The 26,742-nt window shown below is 36.8% G+C and overlaps 1 protein-coding gene across 1 annotated transcript in view; it reads left to right on the forward strand.

The window, feature by feature from the left end:
- MIPOL1 (mirror-image polydactyly 1) overlaps positions 1-26,742 on the forward strand; it is a 158,667-nt gene that overhangs the window by 18,689 nt on the left and 113,236 nt on the right. Inside the window, exons 4-8 of the mRNA XM_009887017.1 lie at positions 390-525; positions 1,509-1,614; positions 13,935-14,064; positions 19,916-19,949; positions 20,209-20,379. Of these exons, the coding sequence (XP_009885319.1) occupies positions 390-525; positions 1,509-1,614; positions 13,935-14,064; positions 19,916-19,949; positions 20,209-20,379 (577 nt within the window). The remainder of the gene's footprint in view (positions 1-389; positions 526-1,508; positions 1,615-13,934; positions 14,065-19,915; positions 19,950-20,208; positions 20,380-26,742) is intronic.

The raw sequence follows: 26,742 nt of genomic DNA on the forward strand, positions 1-26,742 counted from the left end.
CCTGCTGAAGAATTTGGTTTCTTTTAACATGAGCATCAATTTGGCCCCAAAATGTTTCATTACTTTGTCGCTCCATGTTAAGCACAGGGTTTTAATATAAGCTTCCCTTAGGCTTTTTCTGTTTATAGGCTTCATAGCAATTTGTACTCATCTGGTTTATGCCTTAGCACTGTAGCATATTTATTTACTATTCCAGAATTACAGATTTTTTTTCAGAATTACTGATTTAAGAAGTGATAGAAGGACATCCCTTTTACTGGTTATTTAATACATCTGCAATGGTCAACAATTTTTGATAATTTATTTCTGTGTATTTTATTTTGGGGGTGGGGAGGGAGGAACTGGTTTTGCGTTATTTTTCTTTCTCTTTTTTTCCCTCCTAAACACAGCACCGTAGCAAGAAAGGCTAACAGGATGATCCCTGAATATATATCCTCATTGAAGGATGCTGCAGATTTAGGTGGAAAAACAGAAACTTCATTCCTTTTAAAAGAATTGGACACTCTGAGGGCCAAAAATAAAAAGGTACAATTGAGATATTCAGATCACAGTATTTGCTCTTTTATGGTTGTCTTACAAAACATACATTTTAAACTGTTTCTAATTTAGTTTTGTTATTTATTTTAGTGCACCAATCAATAGCTTTCTTGTCATTTTGGATTCTTAGTATCTGCTTAACAACTACTTCTCTGGAATTAAAAAAATCTTTCATCCTACCCTTTGACCTTTTTAATCAGTGACATAGGTTCTTGCATCATGGATGAAAACCAAGGAGGACCAAAACCAAGGCTGGGATTTCATGAACAGAATCTGGAGCTCGTGCTTCTGTACATGTGTTCCAGATAATGAATGTACCCTGATACCTCCTCTTTGTTGAGGGGAAGAAAATTCCATCCTATTTGCACACCGCATTGTTTCTTGCATTCGTAGTGGCTGCATGCACCTGAACAACAGAAAAGTCTATAGTCAATGAAGCGTCATTGAGTATTCAATGGCAAGCTCAGATATCTGTCCAAGAACAGATTTAGTCAATTCCCAGTTAAAAGAAAGGCCTCAACATGTGCAAGAATACCAGTTTTCTGTCTGGCGATGCACATGAAAAATTAAGCATTTACACCACAGTCTCTTCGGGCTATGGTGTCAGTACTCTTGGTGGGAAATAGGCTATTCATGCAGGTGCACCACCTGTGTTATATTCCATGTAATTCTGAACTTCCTTAGCAAGGAGGACCACAGCTGGTGATACCTGAAGAAGAGAATGCCAAATAAAAATAATGGCACATACATTGCTGCTTGTCTCGCAGAGCAAGATAGGGCAGATGATAAAAAAGATATTTTTGACATTTGTCCTTTAAATAAATAAATATAATTAATTGAGCTTCTGTTGTATTGCTTATTGCTTGTGTTTTGGGGGTAAGAAACTATTATTTAAAATTTTGTTGTAGTTAAAAGAGCTGGTTGACTGTTTCAGCTAGATAAGAATCTCACTGTTCATTTGTTCAATTCAGCTTCAAGATAAGCTGTCTGAAAAGGACAAGGAGCTGAAGACAATAAAACTGGACTTAGAACTGCAAGAGAGAGCTGCAGAAGCTAAGATTGCAGAAAAGATTGCAGGTACCATAGACGAGCATTTAACAGATGGCTGTATGGCTCATACAGTACCCGCGGTTGCTATATGACGTGGCCTAGTGAATGTTAGCTTTATTTGCTAAAGGAGGGAAGATTTGGCTTTTTTTTTTAAATGTGTGGCTGTTTAGAGTTGCTTAGAAAATAGGTGGCTTTAACATCCTGGTACTGGTATTAGCAGGAGCTTTACCTGTATTCATACTGATTTGGGCATTAAATGCATTGTTAACACCATGTCAATCCAATCACAAAAAGGTTGTTTGTTTTGTTGGAAGGTCCTGAACAAACAAGGGGAAATAATGATTACCAGTGCCTCTACCTTTCAACCAGCAGTTCAAATACCACTTATTGTTTTAGCTTGTTCAGAGCAATACTACCCCCTCCCCGTGTATGGAGATAGTCGCACATTCACCTCAACTAGAGACCTGCACTTTCTTGAAAAATCTGTTCTTTTGGTAGTTAATGAATGTTTGTCTGATGATGGTATGTCTCCAGTGAATGAAGTTTATGCAAATTCCCCAAATGAAAGGTTTTTAAGTTTATAGTTGAAAGTGAATGCACGCTTTTATTTGTTATTAATTGCTCTTTGAGTAGACATACAAGAATAAAGACAGTTTTGTATTCTATGGTTTTGAAAATTTCTAAAGGTATGAAGCTGAGTATTTTTATTATTGAAAAGTGACTGTGTGTTCAATGTATCCGGTGGATGAGAAATACTCTGACGTTTTTCACCAAGTATTTCAAAGAAATTAAGGGGACTGCTTTTATAAATTCATCATATCATTTCTTCATAAATGAAGTGTAAGCTAGGTAAAATTGTGTCCTCATAGACCACGCACGCTTCATATATTATTAATAGTACTAATACCTGTCCCCAAACTATTGATGCTGATGGGAGGTGTAACTGTCTTCAGGAAAATGGAGCAGGAAATAAACTCTCCAGCTGAAAAAACAGTTGGCTGACTTTCCATTTAGTGTCAAACTCCTGAGAATACAGTATTCTGTGTATATTATAGAAGGTAGAGAGAGTTCCTAGATTTTCTGTGGTGGAGGAAGGGAAAAGCAAATCTAATCTACATATTAGGAAAAAAATATATATAGGATATACAGGAATAATGTTATTCTTATTTTGTTTTTCATAAACTGCTGGGTTTATTTTCAGAAGAAGAAAGTCCACACTGCGTATCATAGTTATATCCAGCAGCTGAAAGCTAATGCAAATTGTTTGGGTTCAATCCCAAGTTTTGTGTTTGTTCCTGGATATTTGCACAGTGTTTTACCTCTGTACCTATAATAGAAAAATATTCTCTTTGATATAAGTGTTCATTGCTTGTTAAAACCTGGAAAGAAATGTATGTCAAAAGGTGTGTCAAAAAACATGTTTAGTTTCATTTTTACAGATACATTTGAAATATTTGTTAATAATTTTTTTCCTACATTACTGTTTAAACTTTCTAATTATGTCCTATGCATAATATTCTCTTCAAAACAGTATGTCATGAATATGGTTACAATAATTAAAATGACTATTCCATTTTAAAAGGAAGATTAAGCCAAATTTTAATGACAGCTACAATGTGTAATAAATATGACCTTTAAAAAAATACCCTTTTTTCTCCTTTTACAAGTTCAGGAAGTATAAAATCCTTTAAATGCAGAGAGAGAGGGCAAAAGACTCCTTACTCCTTAAGCTGTTTGCAAAAAGGAAGCGTTGTTAATATTTCATTTTTTTTTGCTTCCTGTCTTACAGTTCTAAGAATGCTACTAAATTTGGATAAATGTTTTGAGCTCTGGCATTATGTGAACCAAATTTTTTTGATGTCTATGTGTCTCTAAAGCCTTGGGGAGAGTTCTAATGGACAAGCAGAAACTAATAAAGAAGAGTCAGGAAAAACTTTTTCTCCTTGTGTTAAGTCCTTTGAGGAAAGGAGAACACGTGCTGCTGTGATTTCATGTTGCTAGTTAATGTTTAATTGCTGCACTGTATAACACACAGTAGACTGAAGCTTGTAAATATGGGTGTTTGCATTTTTATTATTACTTAGTACTGACTTTATGATAAGAAAACAACTCCACAAAATTATAGTGTAAGAAACATCAGAAATGTTATCTACTTTGAGGAATACTACAATTCAGTTTTAAAATGTAATCCTCTAATTGATGGGTTTTACCTAAACAAGTCCCATGGAAAGAACAGAAAAGCTGAAGACAAAGGCCATTTTAAAATTAAGCTACAACAGCCTTCAGAAAGAAATAGCCCAAAGCTTGTTGCTTTACGAATTTTCCTTTGTTCAGATGAAGAAGTGAAGAGGAAAATTGTAAGTTTGTGAAATGCTTCATAAGAGAATAAGAAAAAGTAGAGTTAAGGCAGAAGATTTACACGATGGAAGAGACTGTTTAATATTGTGTGCAGTAAATAACTGATTTTCAGAAGGTGTTTATTTTTAAATTTTACTAGCCTGGAAAATGGATTTTAGAACTTCCTTGGGTCCCTATCTCTGTGTCAGGTAGCTATGGCTAATGAAAATTAGGGAATTGTCAGTTTTGGTTGCAGGCTTTTAAGCATTAGAGACTATTGTTTCTGGTGGTCATAGTTGCCACAGGTTCCTGCTGTCTCTTCATTATTCTTCTGTTGGATTTCCTGTCATTATAAGCCAACGTCAGAAGGTACCATGAGTTTCACTCCCCATCATGAAGAGAAGAAGAACAGAGGTGGAGGCAACATCAGGAAAATCGAGGGAAGAGCACATCATGAAAGAACAGAGACTAGGATAGTGTAAGGAAAAGAGTGAACACGACGTGAACTGGGCACGAAGAATAGACAAATCTTGAAATGTGGGACTGCAGAACTTTCATATGTTGAACAGAAAAGGAATGGGTGCACTCTGTGGGAGGGGAAAGGGAGAAGGACCGTACATCTTCTGAGGACAGACTGGAAGATAAGGGTGGAAGTGTTGCAAAGGAGTAAGTCTTCAAAAGAGCTAGCAGAGAGAACAGATCTCATTTTGGATGGACATAGTAAGTTTTTCATTTTTCATTTTTGCCTAACAAAAGAATTATACGGGGGTATATAGGAACTTCTAGAGGAAAAGAGCTGGTTGAGTGTGAGAATTGTAGAGCATTGTGGTAACCTCTCTAAACTGGAAAAAATATCAAAGCCCCGGTCTTCTCACAGTCACTCCCACCATTACTGCAACAATATATACCATAGTTGGCATCAGAGCCTTGGCTATCAGAATATTTTTGTTGATATCACAGTGCTATATATTGGGACTAAGAATAATTCCGAAGGAAAATATAATAAAAAATATTTCTCATTAAATCTTTCTGTAGCAAGGGCTATTCTGTGGGGGTTTTTTGCCAATATCTAATAGTAATGTTACTAAAAGCTAATACTTTTTTAAATCAGTCAGCTGATTGAGTCCAGCCCTCCTAGGTCTGTTAGGTGCTGCACACCACCTTTAATGCCTGACGACTATATGAGCATTCTGCAGATGCTCTCTGAAAGACCAGGGTAATGATAGGAAATATAGTGTGGAAAAAGGGGAAAGCAATCTTTTTAATATTACTGTATATGTTATACAGCTTTCAGTCTCTTGGAAACTACGGCGACACACCTACAATGAAGTCCCTTTTTCAGGTCTGTTTTTACAAAAATGTTGAGAATTAACATTTGTGGTACTTTGGAATTCTTGAATATGGTATGGAAATGTTCATGGACATTATTTGAAGTTTCCAAAATGAACTTGAAAAATAATTACTGTATGCACATGCAATAGTTTTAATAGCAAAAGTGAAAACAAATATCCAAGTGGCTATTAGGTTAGAGTTAGTTTGATTTAATATCCTATAAAGTAAGAGGAAATAAGTAATCTTGCCAGTAATAAACTTCGGGTGGCAATAACTTATAGCACAGAAGAAAAGTATTTTCCATTTCTTCAAAGCTCACTTCAGAGTCCCTTTTTAGATGTTATTTTTCTTTCTTGCATGTCATCCATTAAAGATTAGCTGTGGAAGGTTGGAGCATGGAGAGATTATGAATGACAGAACAACTCCTGCAGAATAATAATCAGTTTTTGGTATTTAATGCTGTTTGACTTTTGCAGACACATTTCTTATTAACCTTTGGTACAAACAGAAATCCAGGTTCCTGATATCTCATGGAGAAGATGAATTCAAGATCCTCTTCCAATTAAACTGAAATAAGGCCAATATTGGGCTTTAGCCAAAAGAACTCAATAGTTCCCAACCCTTGTGTTTATAAATCTAAATATGAATGATATTTTACAGTTTAAGTAGGTAATGCATATACTTCCCTAATTCAGTTTTCTGTGCATAATTCATTTGTATATACAGGCTATATAGTTCTTAGTGATTTTGTCCTATTAATGCTTCATTATGCAAAATTATTTTCTGAATATTTTTTCAAAATATTTCCTGGTAAATAACAGAATTTTGAAAATAGCTGTAGGATTTGAATCCTCTGTATGGGAAGGTAGGCAATCTATCTAAAGCACAGAAAAAAACCCCGAAGTTGGGGCTGTTGAGACTGAGTACATTTTGGCTTAATTTTCAACAGCTGAATTTGAAACAATTTAATTTTACCTTTAGATTGTCAGAATTGCTGATTGTCAAAAAGTTGTGTGCAGCTCTTTGAAGTACAATATATGATGAGCTGGCATAGGTTAAAATGTAAATTACTAAGCTGTTTATGGGTGGAGCTTGTATGTAAAAAGCAAGCCCGTATCTTCTGCATATTTTTATGATTAGTCTGGCCCTTCTCTCTTCCTCACTACGGTGCTAGATGAATATAAATAATTGGGTTTTATTCAGGAATAAAAAGCTCTGCAAATAATCTACTTCTTGGGGTATTACAAAAACTTTTCTTTTACCTGTCAAATTGTAACTTGAAAATTTTAATGCAACATTTCTATTTTTCCCCCTAAAGTAAATATTCGGGCATCAGCAATTATTCACAGAAAAAAGTTTAATAGCATTATGGTTTGAATTTTGAAGTCGGCTGTGTTTAGTGTGTTAGAAACAGAGGCTTAAGTATTTTACAGGGATTGGCTTTCACAAGAACTGCCGTGGGGTCTGTGTATAATACTCTCTCCTATTCTTTCCCACTTTATTTTTTTAATTGAATTGGGATCTGAGTACACAAAGAAAACCCTATGCAGAACTGCCACTAAGCAACTTTAGCCTTTTATTAAGAACACTGTTTATAGCATTGGAAATGTAGGAGCAGATGAATGCTATGCACTAAATACATACAACGAGCACAAAGCAATAGAGAAGTCACTGTGTTCTATCAGTGTTTGTTCAGATTGCTTTATCTATAAAGTCACATTTAGGTGTAAATGACTTATAGTCTATAATTGCTGGTATAGACCGGTGAAAACTCTTAAGTAGTTTTCCTGTGATCTTCTTATCACTATTTTGCTTTTATTTTTCAGTTATAGGTCATAACTGAAAGTAAATGAATGGTAGCTTTCAAAAAAGAGCTAGGAACTTAAGTTGTCTGTTTCGTAATAGAACATTTCAGCACTATTTTTAAGTTGACAGTCAGCCCTGGAGCTCATGGTAGTTTGCCATTAACCTGAATGAGAACTGTGTAAGGGCCTTAGGCTTTGAACATTTCTAGGGATTATCTGCATTTTGTAACATGTATGTGCAGAGACCAATTAATGACACATTTTAAGGCTTTCATAGCAATGCAGTAAATCTGTTGTTTTGTTTACTTGGCTATGATAAGATTGACTTCTTATTTAAGAATTGTGAGCACAGTCATTAAATCTAGTAGAAAGACATCTCAGAGGATTTTGATTTCTAAAATGACTGGAGAAAAAATATATACATGTTTGTATTTCTGTAAGGAGAACAAGCATGTATCCATATGACTAAATAAAATTTAATAGTAGGGGCCCATCTGGAAATGGCAAGGATCATCTCCAAGTCCTCCTGTGATTAGACAGACAGAGACCCAGCAGTGGTGGACAGGAATGGGAGGGCTAACCAAAATGTAAAGGCAGGTAGTCATTGCACCTCTTTTCCCAGTGCACATCCCTAATTCCTCATCTTTGTATAGCTGCTACTCAGAAATCCAAAGTGAAAACACAACAAAAATTCCTAAAAAGCTTCAATTAAACCTCTCTGTAGGGTAAGTTTCAGCTGACATTTTTTTCATGGAAGCAACTGAGCAGGATAAACAAGAAGCTCATTACAGGAATCTTGAATTCTAAGTATGACTTGGCCAAGCAAGTTCTTTCATGTTTCTACTGTTCCTTCAGACTGATGTACATCTCCAAAAGGCAAAAAACAGAAAATATTCTTTGTTTCATTTTCCTCATGAGTTCAATATTCACTCCTGTATTAGAGCTGTATATCTGTATGAAACAAAAGTCAAAAATTTTTTTGAGTCATTAGTTATTATTATTCAGTTAATTTTTTGAATATTTAAGATGCTCAGAGCATTGTTTGTAAAAACATATCATCTTATTTATACTTCTTGTTCCTGTAATGGTGTGAGTAACTAGTAAAATTACCTTGAATGTACAAGAATCAATGCCAAAGAAAATCCCAAGTCACTTACTGTTTAGCAACCACTGGTCTTGAATGCTAAATCTTATACTGCAAAACCCTGACCTTCTGCAACAACACATTGTTATGAACAGAAAAACTTTATCAGCATGTCTTTTTCTTGGAAGTAACTGATCACTATAACTAGTGCTTGTTACAAAAACAATTAGCAAAATTTAAATTGTACTGTTTCTTGGATCACTTTTTTTTCATAGTCTAAAGCCAAAAGCAGTATTGCATCACATCTGTTAATGTCAAACACCTTGCAAAGTCCAAAATATTGTTATTATTCCTGTAAAACTGACTTATCTTGAAAGCCAATTGTTACAGTGTTGTAATATTTACTGTATCTTCTGAGATAGCGGTGTGTGTAGCGATTTCATATTTTTTTCTTATAAGGTCTGGCCTGTATTCTGGAGTTTACAGTTTTTTGATGAGTAATGTGAAGTGATTTCTGCTGCCGTAGATGTTTTAAGTCCTAACAATTTCTTCTTTCTTGCCTCTCCTATTCAGTTTTTGTATTTACACAGATGACCTCTAGGAAATCAGCAAACAGACTTTTTTTCCTGGGAACGGTGCTTCTCTCCCTTCCCCCAAAGTTCTGTTGTTTGGAAAATCATGAACCACTGTTTAAACTAGGATGATTTCCAACACACCTTCTCACTACTGCTGTATTTTAAAGGTAGTTTAAAAAGTGTAGAAGATAGGTTTGCCAAAAGAATCAGGTTCAACTAAGAAAATATGTACACTGCTTTGACTCAGTAAACTCATACTCCGTATGGTTCATCTTCTTCATATTTACTTTTGCCCATATTAGAAAACAATTAGCTTACTAAACAAATTTGAGTATTTGGGAAGAAAAAATCTACTTTGAGTCTCTCTCATTTGGCTAAGAATTACATGATATTTGATAAGCTTGTTTAAAAATGGACATATCCAAATATTATTGTAAACACCCATTGATTTGTTTTACCTGCAATATAAGTATTTTACTTAGTTGGCTTACATAGTAGCTAATAATATTTGTTAATGTAATTTAACTGCTGTGAACCTTTACTGAACAAATATTGAAATTTATACAAGTCAAAGAAAGAGAATCTCTAATGACTTTTGTAAAAGCTTCCATTTAATAGTTAAGGAGAAAAGTTTATATGACATACCAGATGCAATTAACAGTAGATTTTACATTTAATAAAAAGAAAGAAGCATATGTATTTGCTTTATTCATTCCATCATAATTTGCATTAGAGCTGTGGGTGTTTAATGAGCAAATTCCAGCTAAAATGCTATATTGATTTTCTAAGTGAACTTTGTAATAGCTATCTACCTTACAAAAGCTCTGTGTTTACAATTGTTTTCTTTACTAAAAACTAAAAATGTTTTAGGATTGATGAGTTTAGCATAATGATTCTTTTAAAATAAAGAGCTCTTTTAGAGTATGCAGGGGGTTTAGTTACAAGGAGAAAGATGTTATTAAATTATTCTAAAGCAAATAAAGTTTATGCAACTAAATAGTAATGTCACATTTGTGTATATTACAATGTTTGCAAGCATTGGAAAATACTATTTTTTTCTTAATTTAGCACTATGGGATTTAAATATTTCAACTCTTGAATGTCATTATATGTATATGAATTAGTAAATGACACAATTCATTTTAGCTTAATGCTTGACTATTCGTACTTCATTTTTGTGTGTCACTTTCTTGCTTGAAACGTGAGTTCTATAAGAATTTGTGTTTCTTGTTGGTCAGGCTTCAAGATAAACAGGATAGGGTTGGTTGGTGCACCACTGGAAGGTCTCCAAGAAAAACCTTGTGGTGTCGACCAGAGCAGTTGGTGACTAAGTAGCTGGATACCTTTTTTCATTGGATCAGGCGTTGAGTCAGTGTGCCAGTATGGGGCTAGTATTTTGCTGGATATGCCATATCTGGAATGGGACTTGGGAGCCTGACTTGTTACTCTCAATTAATTTTCACCTGGCATTTTTAAGCAGCATAGGGATAATAATCTGGATATTCTTCACTCTTTTTAATATAGCGGATTTTTATGTCACTGTCTCTCATAGACTTTTCATTGGACAGCTTATACTTCACACACTTTCCTAAATATGACACAAAATGTTTTGACTTGCTGCTGTGTTGCAGCCCAAAGGTGTATGTGTTTCAGAGGCTTATTTGACAAATCTTGTGATCCTTATGGTCCTGAACTTTTACTTGTGACTCATCCATAGCTCAATGTGAATGGCGAACTATAGTGTTAACAACACCATACTTCGGACTACCTGCAATTATGTAACTGTTATACTATTCCATATAGCATTAAAAAAAACGAATTTGTTAAATATTACATAGAGTCAGAAATGTATAGGCATTGGATAACAGAAATGTCTAACCTAAATTCAGCAGAAGCTTTGGTTGGTAAAGGAATCAGGTGATTTAGCCTTCTGTAGACCATTAAAATGAGTTAGATGAGGACTTTAAATATTTTTTAAATTAGTAATTTCTTGTGATCGGTGTCAGTATTGCTACATGATATTGAAATGCCACGTAGCTAAGTATCTTTTTCTTTCTTTTTTTTTTTTTTAAACTTAGATTACCATGCAGGCATCTTACATGATTTTCTACGCTCTCCCTAATCTGTTTTAATATGAAAAAAACCCCCTTGCAATATTGCTTATAAGAAATAGAAGCAAAAGCCAAACACTTGCAATTGATATGAAAAGCTATAATTTTTTATTCTGGTATTTGGTGTATCTGATCATTGGGATATTTACTCCAATTAGTTAGTGGAAGGGTAAGAAAATAACAAGAAAGAGTTGCTTGCTTTAAGTCACTTTTCCATAGCCAATAGTTAAAAGAGGGTATTTTGTAATGGGCCTTTGGGTGGGGGAAGGGTTCACTGTTCAAGGCAATTAGCCTTTGGGCTGCTATCAGGGATGGTAAGATTTGAGATAAGCAGGATGTTTAAGTAACTTTAAAAAATCTCTTTTTGTGAATGTTTTCATACTGTTACATATATATTACTTTGGTTTAAAGACAAATAAGCAAAAATCTGATTTTAAAAAGCCTGCGCAGTCATGGTTATAGTTCCTTAAAGATGGGATTGGATATACCAAACACAGTCCCCCTAAATGTAGTTTTATGCTCAAGAGCCATTGTAGCACTCAGCAAATTGTGGTTTTCCCTGCTAAGGTGGGGATGTTATAGGGTCTGACAGAAGGGATACACTCAAAGTTAACTACTCTGGACACTAATTAACCCCAGAACAGTAATAAGTGTCAAATTTTCAGTTATATTAGACAGGTTTCTATTCATTCTAGCAATTGTTTTCATTATGAAAATTGCATAATGTTTCCACTTGCAGCTTGATGTAGAGAGTTCTCTGTGCAGTGTCTCTGGCGGGATGCTAGGTAAACTGACATAATTTTCTGGAAGAACTATCGTAAACAAATATATTAGGTTATAGATAGGTAATAGTTACAATACATAATTAAACTGCTTGTGCATTCCAGATCCAGCTGGGATATGGAAGCTGTATTATAGTTTACCCAGGTAGCCAATGCTGAGGCACTAGTTTCCCTGCCATCACAGGTCTCAGCAACCTAAGTGGAAGTCTGGTGAGCTGAAATGCACAGCCCACCCCATACAATTTGTTCTTGTCCTTGCTGAGCCACCTACCATTGCAGATACCGGACTCATCCTCTGCAAGTGCTGCAAACTTATTCCTGACTACCAATCTGTGTGTATGCAGTTTTGCAGCTGCTTTATTCATGCCTTAGTTTTTCCTTTCCACATCAAGCAAAGCTTTCTTGTTGCAAACAGGGGAAATAGATATTCAGGAAAAAAACCAACCCTATTCTTGTGGAACAAGTAAATACTCAAATAGAAGAGAATCAGCGTTTGTTAAATTTTCTGTACATTTCAAGATTTGTGCTTCTGATTCTGAATATTTTTTGTTGTTGTTGTTGGGATGCAACTTGTTATATCTCTGGCCTGATGACTACACTTGCAGCTCCTCTACAAATTTTTGTGAGAGGGGGGACTGCACTCCCAGAAGTGACATTTAGACTTTCCCTGTCTTCTTTTGTCCAATTTGTTGTTATTGTGCAACCTTTTGCTAGACCTGCAAAAAATGCTTCCTTGCTCCTCAGTAATGCTCTTCTGCCCAGCTTGAGAACAAGAGGATTGCTTTCCTACCTTGGACGTCTTCCTAATTCATCTCTCCACAGTCTTTTTCTCATTTCACATCCCTGGTTATCTGAGCTGCTTGTAAACTGTACTGAAACTTACTGCTTTTTCTAATTTCAGTTGGGGTGTTTTGGGGTGTTTTTTGGTACTTATAATGTGTATTTTGTGCCAGCAATATAGCTGCTACCAAAACATACTACTATGCTCCTATTGTTCCATTCTGTGAAGAATCATAAAGTGTTTTATATTATATCACACTGTGAAGTTTTTGTACAATAATGTACAAAGGTGAAGTAAGAGTAAACTAACCTATAAAGGCAACAAAGTTGATATCAATTGAGGCAAGAATGGAGGGGATAAAAGCTCTAGCTTAAAGTGAAGAGGAAGGCTTTCTTTGAGATCTAAAGTTAATGACCTGAGCAGTGGTTCAGAGAGGAGCAGAGTTCTGAAGGGAGTAAGAAAGCTCAGCAGCAATGGGTTAATACAGAAGGTTCTTGAGAAAAAAATTGCCAAAATTTGAAAGAGACTGTAGTATGGTGTTAGAAGACTGTGGCTAAACACCAACTTGGCAGACTAGAAGGGGAGCATGGAGAATTCTGGAACCTACAGGCGTGGGTTGAGTTTTTTGGAAGTGCCTGTGACAATCAGAGAGGATATAGTCTCCTGTCTTGGAGTGACAGCAGTTTTACTATGGCATCATGAAAGTCCCTAGGCATTTCAACTGCAGGGTTTTATGATGACTGTGAGGAGAGATTTGCAGTATTGCAAAGGGAAATGATGAAAGTATGAATAAAGATTTTAGTGGAGGCAGGGTCGAGGTAAGGATTCTGGCAGTGTGCCAGAGATGGTGTTAGACATATTGACAAGGGAGAGGCAGGAAGAAAATGTAAGCTCGGGATGAGGAATGACTTGAAGGTGTTAGTTTGCTCCCAAGGATAGACAGTAAATCTTAGTTTATTGGCACCTAATGCTCCAAGGTCCATGTATGCCGTAACAGATAATATAACAGTATATTACACAATAAAGTAAAGGCTTGGCAGAGAAAGAGAGATGCCAGCTGTGCCACTCTTGTGATACCAGAGACAGACTATGAAAATATTAGAATTTTTAATATTTAATATCAGTGTGCCACCCTGATAGAAAGCAGTGTCACGGTAGAATTAGTTTTAATGGATCATTACTTTTAACTCTGTGTCCTAGAAGAAACCTACTAGTGTCTCATATGATTCTGAACTTTAAGAATTACTTTTCCATTAAGCAAGAATTCAGAACGCAAAGCAAATCCTTTCCTTGCCCTGTGTGATTATACAGGGGTGAATTTGAAAACATAGCTTTATTTCATTCCTTAAAGTATTCATTTTAGCAATCAACAGCAGTTTAGTGTTGTGTCTGAAGAGTAATATAGATCTTATCCAGAGTAATCCGAGGTCAGTGGAGAAATGTTGGTGTTAGGAGATGCTGGCAAAGGCCCATGTAAGTGCATCTAATAGTGTTTTTCCCTGTCAAACTTATTTGTTAAACACACTGGTTACTTTTGCAGCATTGGTGGAAGAAGTTTATTCTGCTCAACGAGAACGTGACGAGGCTGTCATGGCAAGGCTTAGGTTAGCCAATGAAGAGAGAGATGAAGCCTTTCTGCGAGTCCAGCATTTAGAAGAGTCTCTTAAAGAGTAAGTATACATTTCCTGCCCTGGGCAAAAAGGTTGTTGTGTCAGTCTGTGACTGTCAGAAACTGCTCGACAACGTTTATATAGGAAAACTTAGCACAAACTTCTCTATGAGGAAATAACAGGTTAGTGCTAGTCTTACTGTGCTATTGGTTAATTTGTTAGCCATCCTATAAGACTGTATTTTTCTCTGGAGACTGAGAGCAAGGTGGATAATTTTGATCACAAAAATTAAAAATATAATCAAAAGCTGCGGTATTGATTTATTCAGGGACAAATAAGACGAATGTGACATTTTATAGGGATCTTTTGACATGAAGTACCAGAATGTCAGTCAGAAGTTGTAATGTATAGGAAATCAATCAAGCCTTTAAGCCCACTGGACATTTTCTTCAGCAAAATTTCTACTAATGATGTGGGTGATGTAGTAAAAATATATGGTTTTTTTCCTATCTTTAGTTTAGAAGCAGTTTATGAGGCAATAAGGGTATAATTAATACTTCATAGAGTTTTATGTATGCCATGTTAACACAACAGAAATAGACAATCTCACGTTAAACAAAACTGTTAAGTCAGGAGAGGAAGATCAAGAACAGTTTCTTTTCTCCCTTTGTGATATAACTAGCTTTGAAGCTACAATTTGCCTCTCCATGTAATCCTTCTCTGTCTGAGCTGTGATCATCTATAGTAGTTACCATCTATAGTAGTCCCCCAAAGGGTAGGCCCCGAAGTCTAGTGTGGCTGAGAAATTTCTCCAATTTTTCTACCAAGAGAAATACGAAGCAGAGAAGTTTTTCATGGTAGGAGACTAATAGGTGCAGTTGTTAGTTAACTAAATGGTAGGCAATGACGTTTTAAATAATTGATTTTATTAAGAACACTCTTCATGGTAGGAGACTAATAGGTGCAGTTGTTAGTTAACTAAATGGTAGGCAATGACGTTTTAAATAATTGATTCTAGTAAGAACTCACATTCCTCTTTATGGCAGAAAACCAGTCGCCTTCTTTTGGGTATTTTTGTGGGCAAGGCCAGAGAATGTTATCTAAATAAATTTTGATATTCTGCACATAATTTGAGCACCATTACTCTGTGCAGTTTACAAGTTGCTAGAGTCTGTCACAGCCTGTAAGTATGACTCAACAGCAAGATTAGGAGATTCCATTCCCACAAGAACTAGTGCACAATTTGTTAGAGTAGATGTCTCTACAGAGCCCATTCTAGGAGTACATGCATCTGAAATCTTGCTTTGAGCAGCAGTCTCTGAGGAGATGACAAATGCTTTACATTCACATAAGAGGCATCATAACTGTGAGCCTTACTCCAGTCTTCCCAGTTTCCTCTGTCACTCTTCTAATTTTGTATGTTCCAAGAGTAAAGAAAGCAAGAGTTTTGTGTGGCCCCCAAAATCAAATGAAACTGTGTATAAGCTGGTAGCATAAACTCAAGATCTTTGGGGTTAAAGCACTCAAGTCCTGCAGCAAATTAATTATTCTGGTCAACGGACCTAGTCAATGACTTTTGGGTTTCTGGAAGAAATCACAGGTAATTAAGTGTGTGAGAGGCATATTGCTGCTTTTTTCTGCAGTGGAAACATAGACACACGTGTGGCAGGTCTTGGCCCACATGAATCCCTCAGAACACCATCCCTCGTTTTCCCTTCAGCCCCTTCTGTCTGCTTCACTCATGTACTGGAAGACCACTTGAGTTTCAAGCATAAGGATGAGAAAAGAGAAGAAACTCCATTTCTTGGAGAATATGCATACTACCTTCCCCAAAAACTGTCATTGCAGAAGGCAAAGGTAATGACAAAAAAGGTACTCGCTCCAAGGAGAGGGTCAGTTAACTCCCTTGGCTGATAGCTTGGAGCCAAGCTATTACACCTTCTTGCTATTCTATAGAGAACAGCAATTGTTGTTGCTGTCATCCATTTAGGAGCTCTTTCTCATGCTTTATAGAGAGGCCTGGTGCCCTGATGCCATTCACAGTCTCAGAATTGGCATAGGAGATTTCTCTGTGGAGAACACCAACCCAACGAGGTCAAAATTGTGAAGAGCTAACCAGCTACTGTTGCTTCAATACCTGATATACATTCCTCTTTGCCTAAACCGGTGAGCCATTGTCCGTAGCTAGTGTCTTGTCCTGTATATTCTGCAAGGGTGCACGTCAGGCTTCTGTGTGATATTTGCTGTCATGACAGCCAACACCAGTACACGAGACTGGGCACAAAAGCAAATTTAATTCAAAAGAATTGTCCTTGCCAGGCTGCCTGTGTACTGTAAGATCATAGTTCCAGTATTTTCCAGGATCTCCCGTTCTGCATTACAGAGACTGACTGTGGCAATGGCAGCTCGTTGGGAGGAGTCATACCCAAGTCTTTCACATTGTGGGTACTGTGACCTGTCACTGAGGGCATCCTGGATATGAACAAAATCCTTAGGCAGACCCCAAGCATGCTTATGCCTCCCATAGGGCACAAAGATGTTGCTAAAGGGTTTTGAAAAATGTTATGTGGTTTTATTTTCATTGATAGTTTCAGTGTCAGTCGTCAGAGCAGTCAAAGAAAAACCCTACTTGACAAACACCACAAAGGCAGAGAGCCCAAAAGCTGCATTTGTTCCCACTGTAAAGTTTGTTAAAGTTTGTTAGTCATCCATGCAGCAAGTACTTACTGGTAATGAATTACTGGACATTGATTGCCATGTATAATCCCCTGAAAGGGAGAAAAACTTATATGTTCAAGTAATCATCGTGTTTGCTGCATTAGATGTCTTAATACCTGCCTCTTTCCTTACCTTGCTACCCATTCAGCCAAACTGCAAGTTTGATAGGAATCTCTTAAGCCATATCAGACAATGTAAGAAACTTCAAAAATGTCTTACTCTGTTCCACCGATTTATATTCAGTATTACCTCAGCTCACAGCGACTGCATCCATGTGTCAAGCTGACCATGGCTCTTTCCTGACCCATATCAGTGCTCTGTGTGACAGCACCTTCTAGATAATACGATATTTCTTCCAATGGTATGGTACAGGGACACATTTCCTGTCGTGAGTATGGAGGGTGGGGTGGGTGGGTAGGGGTAGTTTTTGTTAAAAAATTCTTTGCTGTTTTTGAAATCCTTAAGCATTACAATACCAAGAAGGCAGGATTGCCTCCATCAGGCTCAGCTGCTTGCTTTTCATCTGGTCCACTTATTCTAAGCTTACAAGATGGTTATTCATGCAGCCATACACCTTGCAAACAAGAAATGGTTGAGTGGAGCCAAGATTCCTGCCTGGCTCCAGCACTCAGGCTTTTCAGAATGTTGGGCATATTTACTAGCTGTGGTAACATCTCAGCTGAGATGGCAAGACACGCATTTCTGTATCTTCCTGGATGTCTGGCATTTTGCAATGGGAGGAGCGAGCCAGGACTATGACTGAGAAGAGTCAAATTGAGATGCTGCATTCTGAGAAGCATAGTCAACCCCATGAAGAAATTAGTTTTCTCAGCCTCGTTATTCTAATTAGTTTAATACTGTGGCTGAATGGAAATGGTTTTTTTTAGTTCATCTCACCACTCTGCTAATCCTTTGGAAGGAGCAGAGATGATGGGATGAGCCATGAGGGACTTGCTTTATTTTATTTAATTTTGGAGTTTCTTCTGGAATCTTGGAACTTTTCCAACTACCACCCTTAATATTTTCTTCCTGAAGCTGGTTGTTCAAAAGGTCAAGTTCTCTGTCTCAGATGGAGAGTACATAGAGGTTTGGGTTTTTTTCAAAGAACACTACCTGTGCAACATTCATCAAGTTTTAGAGTGCAGGTTGCTCCTTCCATCTGCTTTGGACTTACTCCAATCAGAGATCTTTACCAGAGGGCAGTATTGAACAGCCTGCCAACCTTTATCGAACACTGTAATGCTTTCTTTAAATTAGCAGCTGGAGCAATTCTGTTGTTATTATTTAACTGTAACAACCAAAATTCGTTCAGTCCTCTTGGCCCTAGGGGTTACAGTAGCAGAATGTGCGTAGAACTGGGGAAAGAGGAATCCTTGGATCATGAGAGATCTAAGGGTCACTTACTGCCTGTGCACAGCAGTGGGAGAGGCAGCAGGGTAAATACACAACTCTGGACGCTGCTTTTCAAAAAATCCTGTCACCTAAGGAGATGTATGTACACCTACAGAGAGATCCCATGTGGCAGTGGTATGCTGTGTAGGTGGTAAGTGTACAGCTACACTTACCGTTGAAGTTCCTGTACTTTTTCCCACCCCCATTTCTCCCTAAGGTGTCTTGCTTACCCAGCCTGTTGGTCGGCTGGGTCATTTTGTTGACCCACACTTTTAGCAGGGTAGAAGTCCTCTGGAGAAGCCGGGTCAGTCATGCCAATTTACTTTGACAAATACCGTTTCTTTCATTGTGAATACAAACTAGCCGGAGATCCATTTTTAAGTCCCACATGAAGTGGCACGTAGAGCAATGTAAAAACCTAAAGCAGGAACTCTATAAAGAGACAAGTCAAGGAGCCGGTTCTTGAGAATCTGGACTTATGTTTGTTATTTTATGATTTGTGTTACTTTGTTAATACAAGTCAAACCCAGCAAAGGTTAGCTTTTACTTTATTTTGTTCAGTTCTGATGCTGACTGCATATGTTGGAGTAGTTACTGCTCGTGAATTCCATGTAAATATACCAGCTGTTGTACACTGCTAGTACATTCTGAATTTATTTATTTTTTATTTAAAGAATTAATTTCTGTACTGTTTGATTTATTATGCCTTATGCACTGTTACCTGGTAAAACTAATGCTTTAAAGTAAAAGGTGTTAGTGTGCTGTCAAGTGCTCTGTGATGTTTGCGAGCTAAAATCTTGGCTTCAGAGCACCACCTGTCACAGCACTGTTTAAAAAATGTGTGTTGCTGTTTAGTAGATACTTAATGGTACAATACCTATCCTTTAAAATATCATACGCTAGTGACAGACCTACTTTTAGTCGAAGTCACCATTAAGCAAGTAGCAGTGGGGTAGTAAGGTAAGTTTAATATGCTCATTTTTCAAGAAGAGAGGTGTCTTCCATTTCAAAATATACATAGGTGTTTTAAATAATATGCTGTCCATATAACTAACCTTAAGTAAAATAAAATGCGTACTGTCCCATTTATTAGATTTTTGTGCTTTCACTCCCTGTTTTTGCACAGCCAGTGTTCAATGCTGTATGACTAAATTCCTCGTATTACCTTTATATTTGACAGGTCAATATATGTTCTGTTGAACTAAAAGCAGGGGAAGGTGGTGGTGGGGGGGATGTTCCAGAATTAAATAAGGGCCTTGCAGAGAACTGAATTAGCTTGCTATTCTATGCAAGATATAAAATAAAAATATTTTTAAGGAAACTGCAACTAGGTTTTTTTCCCCATTTTGGAAGAGAAGGGTAGAAAAAGAATTACTTTAAAATGGAAAAAAAAAAAATCTCCGCAAAAGTCCTGTCCTGTTTCATCTGGGATGCAGTAAAAACAACAAAAATACAACGTCAGGTAAAAGTTGTAAGCCCAGAAATAAATAAAATAAGAGCATCAGTCATTTCTATCGCTGGGGAACTTTCTTCATCTAAGCACATATGAACAATTGATCCTTGTAGTCATATATAGCAGTAAACATTAATAACTTAACAGTCTGAAGTCAGTGCTGAAGATATGGAGCATTATTGAAAGATGGAGTCGAGCAGGTGGCACTTTAATATGTTCAGTGTCATGGTTGACTCTAAAGACTAGTAGAATGAAATTACTTGAGGTTCTAAAGATTTAAAAAGCGAACTCATTTTGCTGCACTAAGGAAATGCTACTGATCAGGCTTTCTGTGTCCCTTTTTTCTAGGCTAGAAAATATTAACCCTGAAGAAAATGACATGGTAAGCCATTCTCTGAGGAGATTTCTTGATGTCAGTCTTATATCTTAGAGGCTTAAGTTCAATTGAGTGGGTTTCAAGAACTAAGATGTGGGAAAAAGAAGAATTGACACACTAATAATGTACATCTTTGCTGCAATATGAAAATTCAATAACTTCACTCAGTCAATTTACAATTCACATGTGCCTATTAATTAAAACCCTATATTAAATAAAATATATTAAAACTTCATGTCTGACTAACATATAATGCTGTTGGTAGACATTACAGGAATTACTGAACAGAATAAACAATGCAGACACAGGGATAGATATACTGAAGAATGGAGCTATAATTCTGAATCGAATACACAGGACCAAAGAACGTAAAAAGAAAATAATAGCTGAGGAAATGAATGCAGTAATAGAACAACGGGATGCTGCTTTGTCTCAAGTAAGTCTCTACAAGTATATAATCACTCAATAACAAATTTCTTTTTTTTTCTTTTTTCTCTCTTTTTTTTTTTTGCTTTACTTTCTGGGAACAAAATTATTTCATTTACTTTGCTCTGTTGAAAATCTCAAAGAGAGGCCTTGTAGTAAATGGCTGATTAATGATCAACTGTTTCTTCATGGTAATGGTGGCCATTGAAATGATATCAATGCGTTTCATGAGAAAAGTTATTTTTGTGGTTCTTGCACCTGATCACTAACTGTCTCCTTTTTTAAAACAAAGTAGTTTTCAGTGTATTGACCAATCGAAAAAGCTATCAAGGGCTTAGTTTTGCAGTATGCTGTATTGGTGTAATGCATTGGACGACAGTTACCTGGGACTCAAGGATTTGTAAAGGGTTATAAGTATAAAAAATATACATTAAAGGAAGGTAACGGTACCACATGCAACAATGCAAGCAGTTCATCCCTTTGTTGCTTTACATTCAGGAGATAAAAATCAGCATGTGGTCCTTGACTCTCAAAGTCTTATGCTTCTGCTACATGACTTGAAAGAAGCTGAGGTCCTTTTTCTGCTCAGATACTCGTTCCCTGCAATTTCATATTTTCACAGAACAATATTGTCTTCATTCTCTTCATCATGAAGAGAGTCCCCTTTGCTTTTCCCATCTCATGGAAAAGTTTTTCTGTTGGTTTGGTTTTCCTCACAGTTTTCATTCCTGGATTTCAACCTAGATTTAGCTCAATAGGAACAGGCTGTAGGGAGAAGTCGTCCAAGTAGGGGATATATCCCCTGGGGAAACACAAGATTTTAGACTGGATGAAACTCCTGTCATCCCAGGCAAGAAATTTCATCTGACTCTTCCAATATTGAAAATTTAGATTTTTAGTGTGAGTTACCAAAGTTAGTCCACATCTAACTAATTTCTATTAAAGTCAGGTTTGTGATCTTGTGTGGTATTGAGAATGTTGATTGAATTTATGCTGTATTGAGAAGTCTTCTGGTAAAAGGGTCTCTTCTACCCACCCTGTAATTTTCACTTTTTTGCAATTGTTTTTGCATTCTCTCCTACTTTTAACATTGAAAGCTGCATCTGCCTGGTGCTTAAAATATTTTGTGTCTATCTATTCAGTCTGTGCTGCAAAGGATGTTAATGTTGGAAGGTGTTAATATTGGAACTTTACATTTTCAGTCTACTTTCTTTTACTTTTATAGTACTGATGAGCAGCATAGCTACTGGGAACCATCCAACAGTCCTGCCAAAAGTTTATGTTCTTTCTCCTTTGCACAGGGCATATAAAAGTGAGCAGCTTATAAAAGAAAAGCTTTCAGCAAAAGAGAAGGATCTTTTGATATTTTTATTTTTGTTTTTTCAGTTTTGCTTCTTTGTTGAAGGGGACTTTCAGGCATACTTGGACCATGAAACTTTTATGAATGTCAGAAGAATGTCATTGTAGGGCATTTTAATATACATTTTAATTGAATTGATTTTTAAGCTGGCTGTTTAAGGGGTAATCTTTTCCAAGTAATCAGCTGGAAATTAATAAAGATAATTATTTTATATCGTAATGGCTCAAGTGCCACAGCTAGCAAAACCATCTTTAGGCCTGTTGGCAAAAAACACAGGTAATGTTAAGTAGATAGTGCAGCTGGAAAAAAAAATGAATAAAATAATAAATCCTTGGCAAATGAAAATTTAAATATTTGGTATTAAGCTGTACTGTTGTGATACTGTTTGCAGTTTTTAATACCATTGTTTTAAATTAATTATTATTAATAGAAGTCTGTTGAGCATGTGTTGTGTTTTCACGTGTGATGTATGGCTGTAACTCTTGAATCTAGAAAATAGGTCCTTGGAATTGAAGCTACCATTTCAACCTGCATTTCTCACTTGATGATTCCTTGGGAATTGGCACCGTACTTGAATTATTAGTAGTCTTTTGTTAACATTGCAATAGCAGTAGTTATTACAGTGCTAACAGCAAGAACAATAGGAGAGGGATTCCTACGTTAGACCACAAAGGGACTAGATATAATTCAGGGGATGTATATGCTTAGCATAACAAATGCAAATTATTGGAAGTAAGATCTGAGGTTGCCTCAGGCATTCATAACATCTGCAAGTTAAAATCGTTTCTTTTTGGTGGAGGTGACATCAAATATGAGGGGGGATTGATGAGAACAGGCTGAAACAAAGCATAAATAAAGTAGACCCTTAGCATGCTGTGGCTATCCTCTGGAAAAGGCATTTTTAAAGTTCAGAGGTCACTGGGCAGCGGAAGCTAAATGCTTCAGGACACATTGTGCGAACACTGTGTTACTCTTCCTGCTTGCTGTTGTGCGGTGCTGGAGACAGCAATGTCATGTGAGTGACCACCATAACCGGTTCCATATGACAGAGAACTGCCCATATGATAATAAGGGTTTGGACCGGTTGTGCTTAATGAAGCAGCGTCTGTTACCCCTCTTGTGGTCTTCTTCACAATAGCCTGGCATTTGACAATTGAGCACAGTGAATATAAGTAGTATCTAGCTTTTGGGGTTTTACTTGTAGGATTTCTGATTTTTCTCAGTTAGAAACAATAACACAAAAGCCTTCACAGCTTGAACACATAGCCACATAGCTTTGATTTCAAGTAAGGAATAGGTTACATTCCTGGAGAATGGACATTCTATAAACTGTGCATTTCCTATGATCAAGTAAATACAGATTATTTTCAGCTAGTCTTTGAAATGCAGTTTTGCAATACTTTTTCTGGTAGTTATTATATCCGGTTGCATTTAACTGGACTGCTGTTGCAGCTTACTTGACAACGGTTAGCTAGTTGCTATTCTTCTATTTGAATTTTACTTGAATAATTTTTTTATTCTTCAAAAAATGAAGACTGCTGCCCATGTCTCAGAAGGGTCATGAAAATGGTTTTTTGAGCCGTAACACCCAAGAACTTCTGCGTATTTTTTTGAGATCTCAAACATGAATGTTGCTTCTTACTAGGAAGCAGATAGAGGTACTTCTGTCACTGTATTGAGCTGTGCATGTGTATGTAATCTTAGATTATTCACTAGATTGCTGAGCAAATATGCAAACTACTTTTTGTATGTGTGAAAACAAATAAAATGGTATAAACTCAAATATTTGATACTACTTTTAGTATGTATTTTCAAGTGAATAAAAAACAAACAACTAAAGCGTGGCTAAACATTGACATCCATCTTCTCCTGTACCAACCCCCTTAAAAAAACAAACTCAACTGTTTGGTTGTATTTGCTAAGATATGTTTGTTAGTGAACAGATATTGTGTTATACTGGGAAGTTTGAGTCTATTTTATGACTAATTCTTTCAAAGGAAAATGGAGAAAGATGCTGACTGTCATGAGAAATAAAACATCAGTTTCTTGTCTGTAATGTTCAGGTTTGTCCTAACCCATTCAAGGAAACTACTTATTTGTCCTGTTGGTTGTACTACAGTTCTGCCTTTCTTCAAAAATCTTTCTTGCTTGAGTAATCCAATTAGTGACAGGTATTTAATAAAGATTACATATGGCACAGTCCCATTGTGTGATCTTCTTAAAATACTTTAAAGAAGTGGTTTCCAGCAGGAGGCAATACAGTGCAATGTCTCAAACTAGCAACCACCTATTAACCACATCACACCTTATGGACAGGAATGTTAATATGTTTCAGGGTTTGCAGCTGAAGCTGAGGACTTGAGTAAGTCATTACAATTACTCTTCTGGTTTAGAGAAGAAAGGGGAAGAAAGGGGACCTTTTAATTGGCACAGCTTGAAGGAAGCGATTTTTTCAAGCTAAGTAAGAGATGGCTTATAGTTCAGGAGAACGTGTGTTTGATATGTTATCAGTCCTAACTTTCATTTTGTGGATGGTTTTGTTTTTTTTTTTTAATTGGGAACAGTCAGTTCTGTACAGAGTTTTAAATATTAAAGGTGTAGAATTTGTTGTTAAGGAAAAACAGCGGTTTCACGGCTGGCAAAGTACCGTCTGTAATACGCTGATCTTGAAGCAATAACATAACTGGCAAGCAAACCTGGTTTTACAGCTTTGAATAGTTTGATCACATCCTGCTGTGCAGGAACATGCTTATGACTGTTCATGTAAAAAATTGGCATGCACCCAGTTGCTCATCTGAGGCAAGTTTAAGTACCTTTCTCCATTTTGAATTACTGTTTGGCAACGGGCGGCAGTTTATCGTCATTGAAAACAAAGATGAGAAGCACTATGCTTGACTGCCCATCATTATCAGTTTCGACTAATGACTAATAACTAGTAAATGTCTGTACTTACAACAAGCCAGCTTCTTGCTAACTTTTTTTTTTTACATTCTGCTCAAGCGATTTCCCTCCTTTTACACCAAATAAGGTGTAGAGCTCTGTGTTATCTGTGATTCACAGAGCATTAAGGCATTCTCAGCACACATGAGTGAACAGGTCTTGCTGAAGTAATAAACCCAAGAGCTGTACGAAGTGTAAAAACAACAAAAGCATATGTAAATGAAAAAAATTAATTACAAATTTTGGCCCTTTAGTTGGGGAAAACTCAGGTGACTGGTTACAATGCTTCAAGACTCTCTTATCTTAGGATAACTCAAACCACAGTTTGGGGTGTTATTTTTAGTGATTTGAATTAGCAGTTCAGTTGTAAACTCTGTGTTTTGGTACCCTTTGACACTTCCTGGTTAAGGGTACTGATCGAGTTCTTGGGTGGCAGGAGCACATTTGACAGTGTCCTCTTAGCTACTCTGCCAGCATGCTTCCTCTACTACCTTCTCCCTTTTGCCACTGATATTTGGGAATAGGAAAAGGAAAGGCAGGACACTGTATTCACAGTTGTTTGTGAACCAGGCAGCTGCTGTGGGGTGCTGATTATTTTGGTCACAGGCTTATTTGAGGAGGAAAGTGAAGGTAAAGGGGATGTTTATTGTAATCTGAGGATCTAAGGACCATGCTGGTTCACTCTTGTGGCTGGTTTTCTTTGGGCAGGCAACAGCAAGTTCTTGTTGCCCTCGTTTGCAGTGATTTTTTCTGAGAACTAGCAGATGAATAGGCATGGGGAAATTACTTGCCAGCAGGATGGTTTAACAGAGAGACATGAGCAAGATGCCCCTTTTGCCCTGCAAATTTAGTCCAAGTCTTGAGAGAAAGCAATAGGGATAAGTAATAAAATATAGACTGTGGCTGCAGGGAGAAAAGAAACAGGAGTTGAAGAAATGGTTGTCAGTTTTATTGGTGGCCACATTAGTGGCCTCAGGTAAACCTCACAGATGTCTCTTCTTTGGAGATAATTCTGAGTACAAGGGATCCTGAAGTAAGATCACAAAAAGCCAAGTTATACAAGCAATTGTTGTGATTAGCAATTTTGATATTTTTTTTAATGTGTTTTCCATTTGATTGTGTTGCACTGGAATGGTGCTTTATAATGTCACATTTCATTTCCTGTCTTCCTAAATAAAGATAATCCTTTGAAATTTTGACTAAATCCGTGTTTTAGGAGGTCCATGTTATACTGAACATGGTTAAATCTATGTTTTCTTTGCTGCTTCTCAGAATAAACCAAGTGAATCTCACCAATTACAGAATTTTCAAAGCGCCAAACAGAGCTAGTGGCTCCTGTAGTTGGGAGGCATGGAGTAAAACTATTGGGAATGATGCTGAAGAGCATCAAGAATCCTTTGCATCTCAGAAAAGGGCAGGTTCTTCCCTACTTTGCTGCTTACTTCTTCTAAAATCAAACCCAGCTTGAAAATTATAATAATTCTTTACTTTCTGAGATGATTAGGTCTGCTCTGACTTTCTACCTCAGATGTATTTGTGCTAGCTGGAGCATGAATATTTTCCAGGGGAATACTCAGTTAAATATTTGGCTACATTCAGAAGATGAATAAAGTAATTTTTTCTTCTGAACTAGGAATTTTAGTCCACTAGAGACTAAAATAGAGAGTAAACTGGCCAAACAGAATCCTCTTCATATCTTATGTTGGGTTTTCTTATTTGTGTAGAATGTTCCCCAAAAGAATAACACCTGTTTAATCTTTCGTCATGGTGTGCTGTTTTCTTTGATCACTGCATGCAACTCTCAGTTCTCAAGGCATTAAGAAAGCTGAAGGAGAGGTTAGATGTTTAGACAGGATGATAGAAGAAGATTTGGAAACATTACACATCTGTTTCAGTAGAGTCAGCTGGTCTCTTGCATTGATGTAGCAGAGGTGGTGATTTCTCTGTAGGCAGGTATCTGGTAGTGGGGCATGAAACTCCCTTTGATTTCACTAGAGTCAGAATTTCACTAGTGTAAGTGAGTATTCTGCAGCTTACTCCTTAGTTTGACTTCAGCAAGGCTTTGGTTGCATG

Source organism: Charadrius vociferus, unplaced genomic scaffold, assembly GCF_000708025.1.
Source record: "Charadrius vociferus isolate BGI_N301 unplaced genomic scaffold, ASM70802v2 scaffold14, whole genome shotgun sequence".
NCBI classification, from domain to species: domain Eukaryota; kingdom Metazoa; phylum Chordata; class Aves; order Charadriiformes; family Charadriidae; genus Charadrius; species Charadrius vociferus.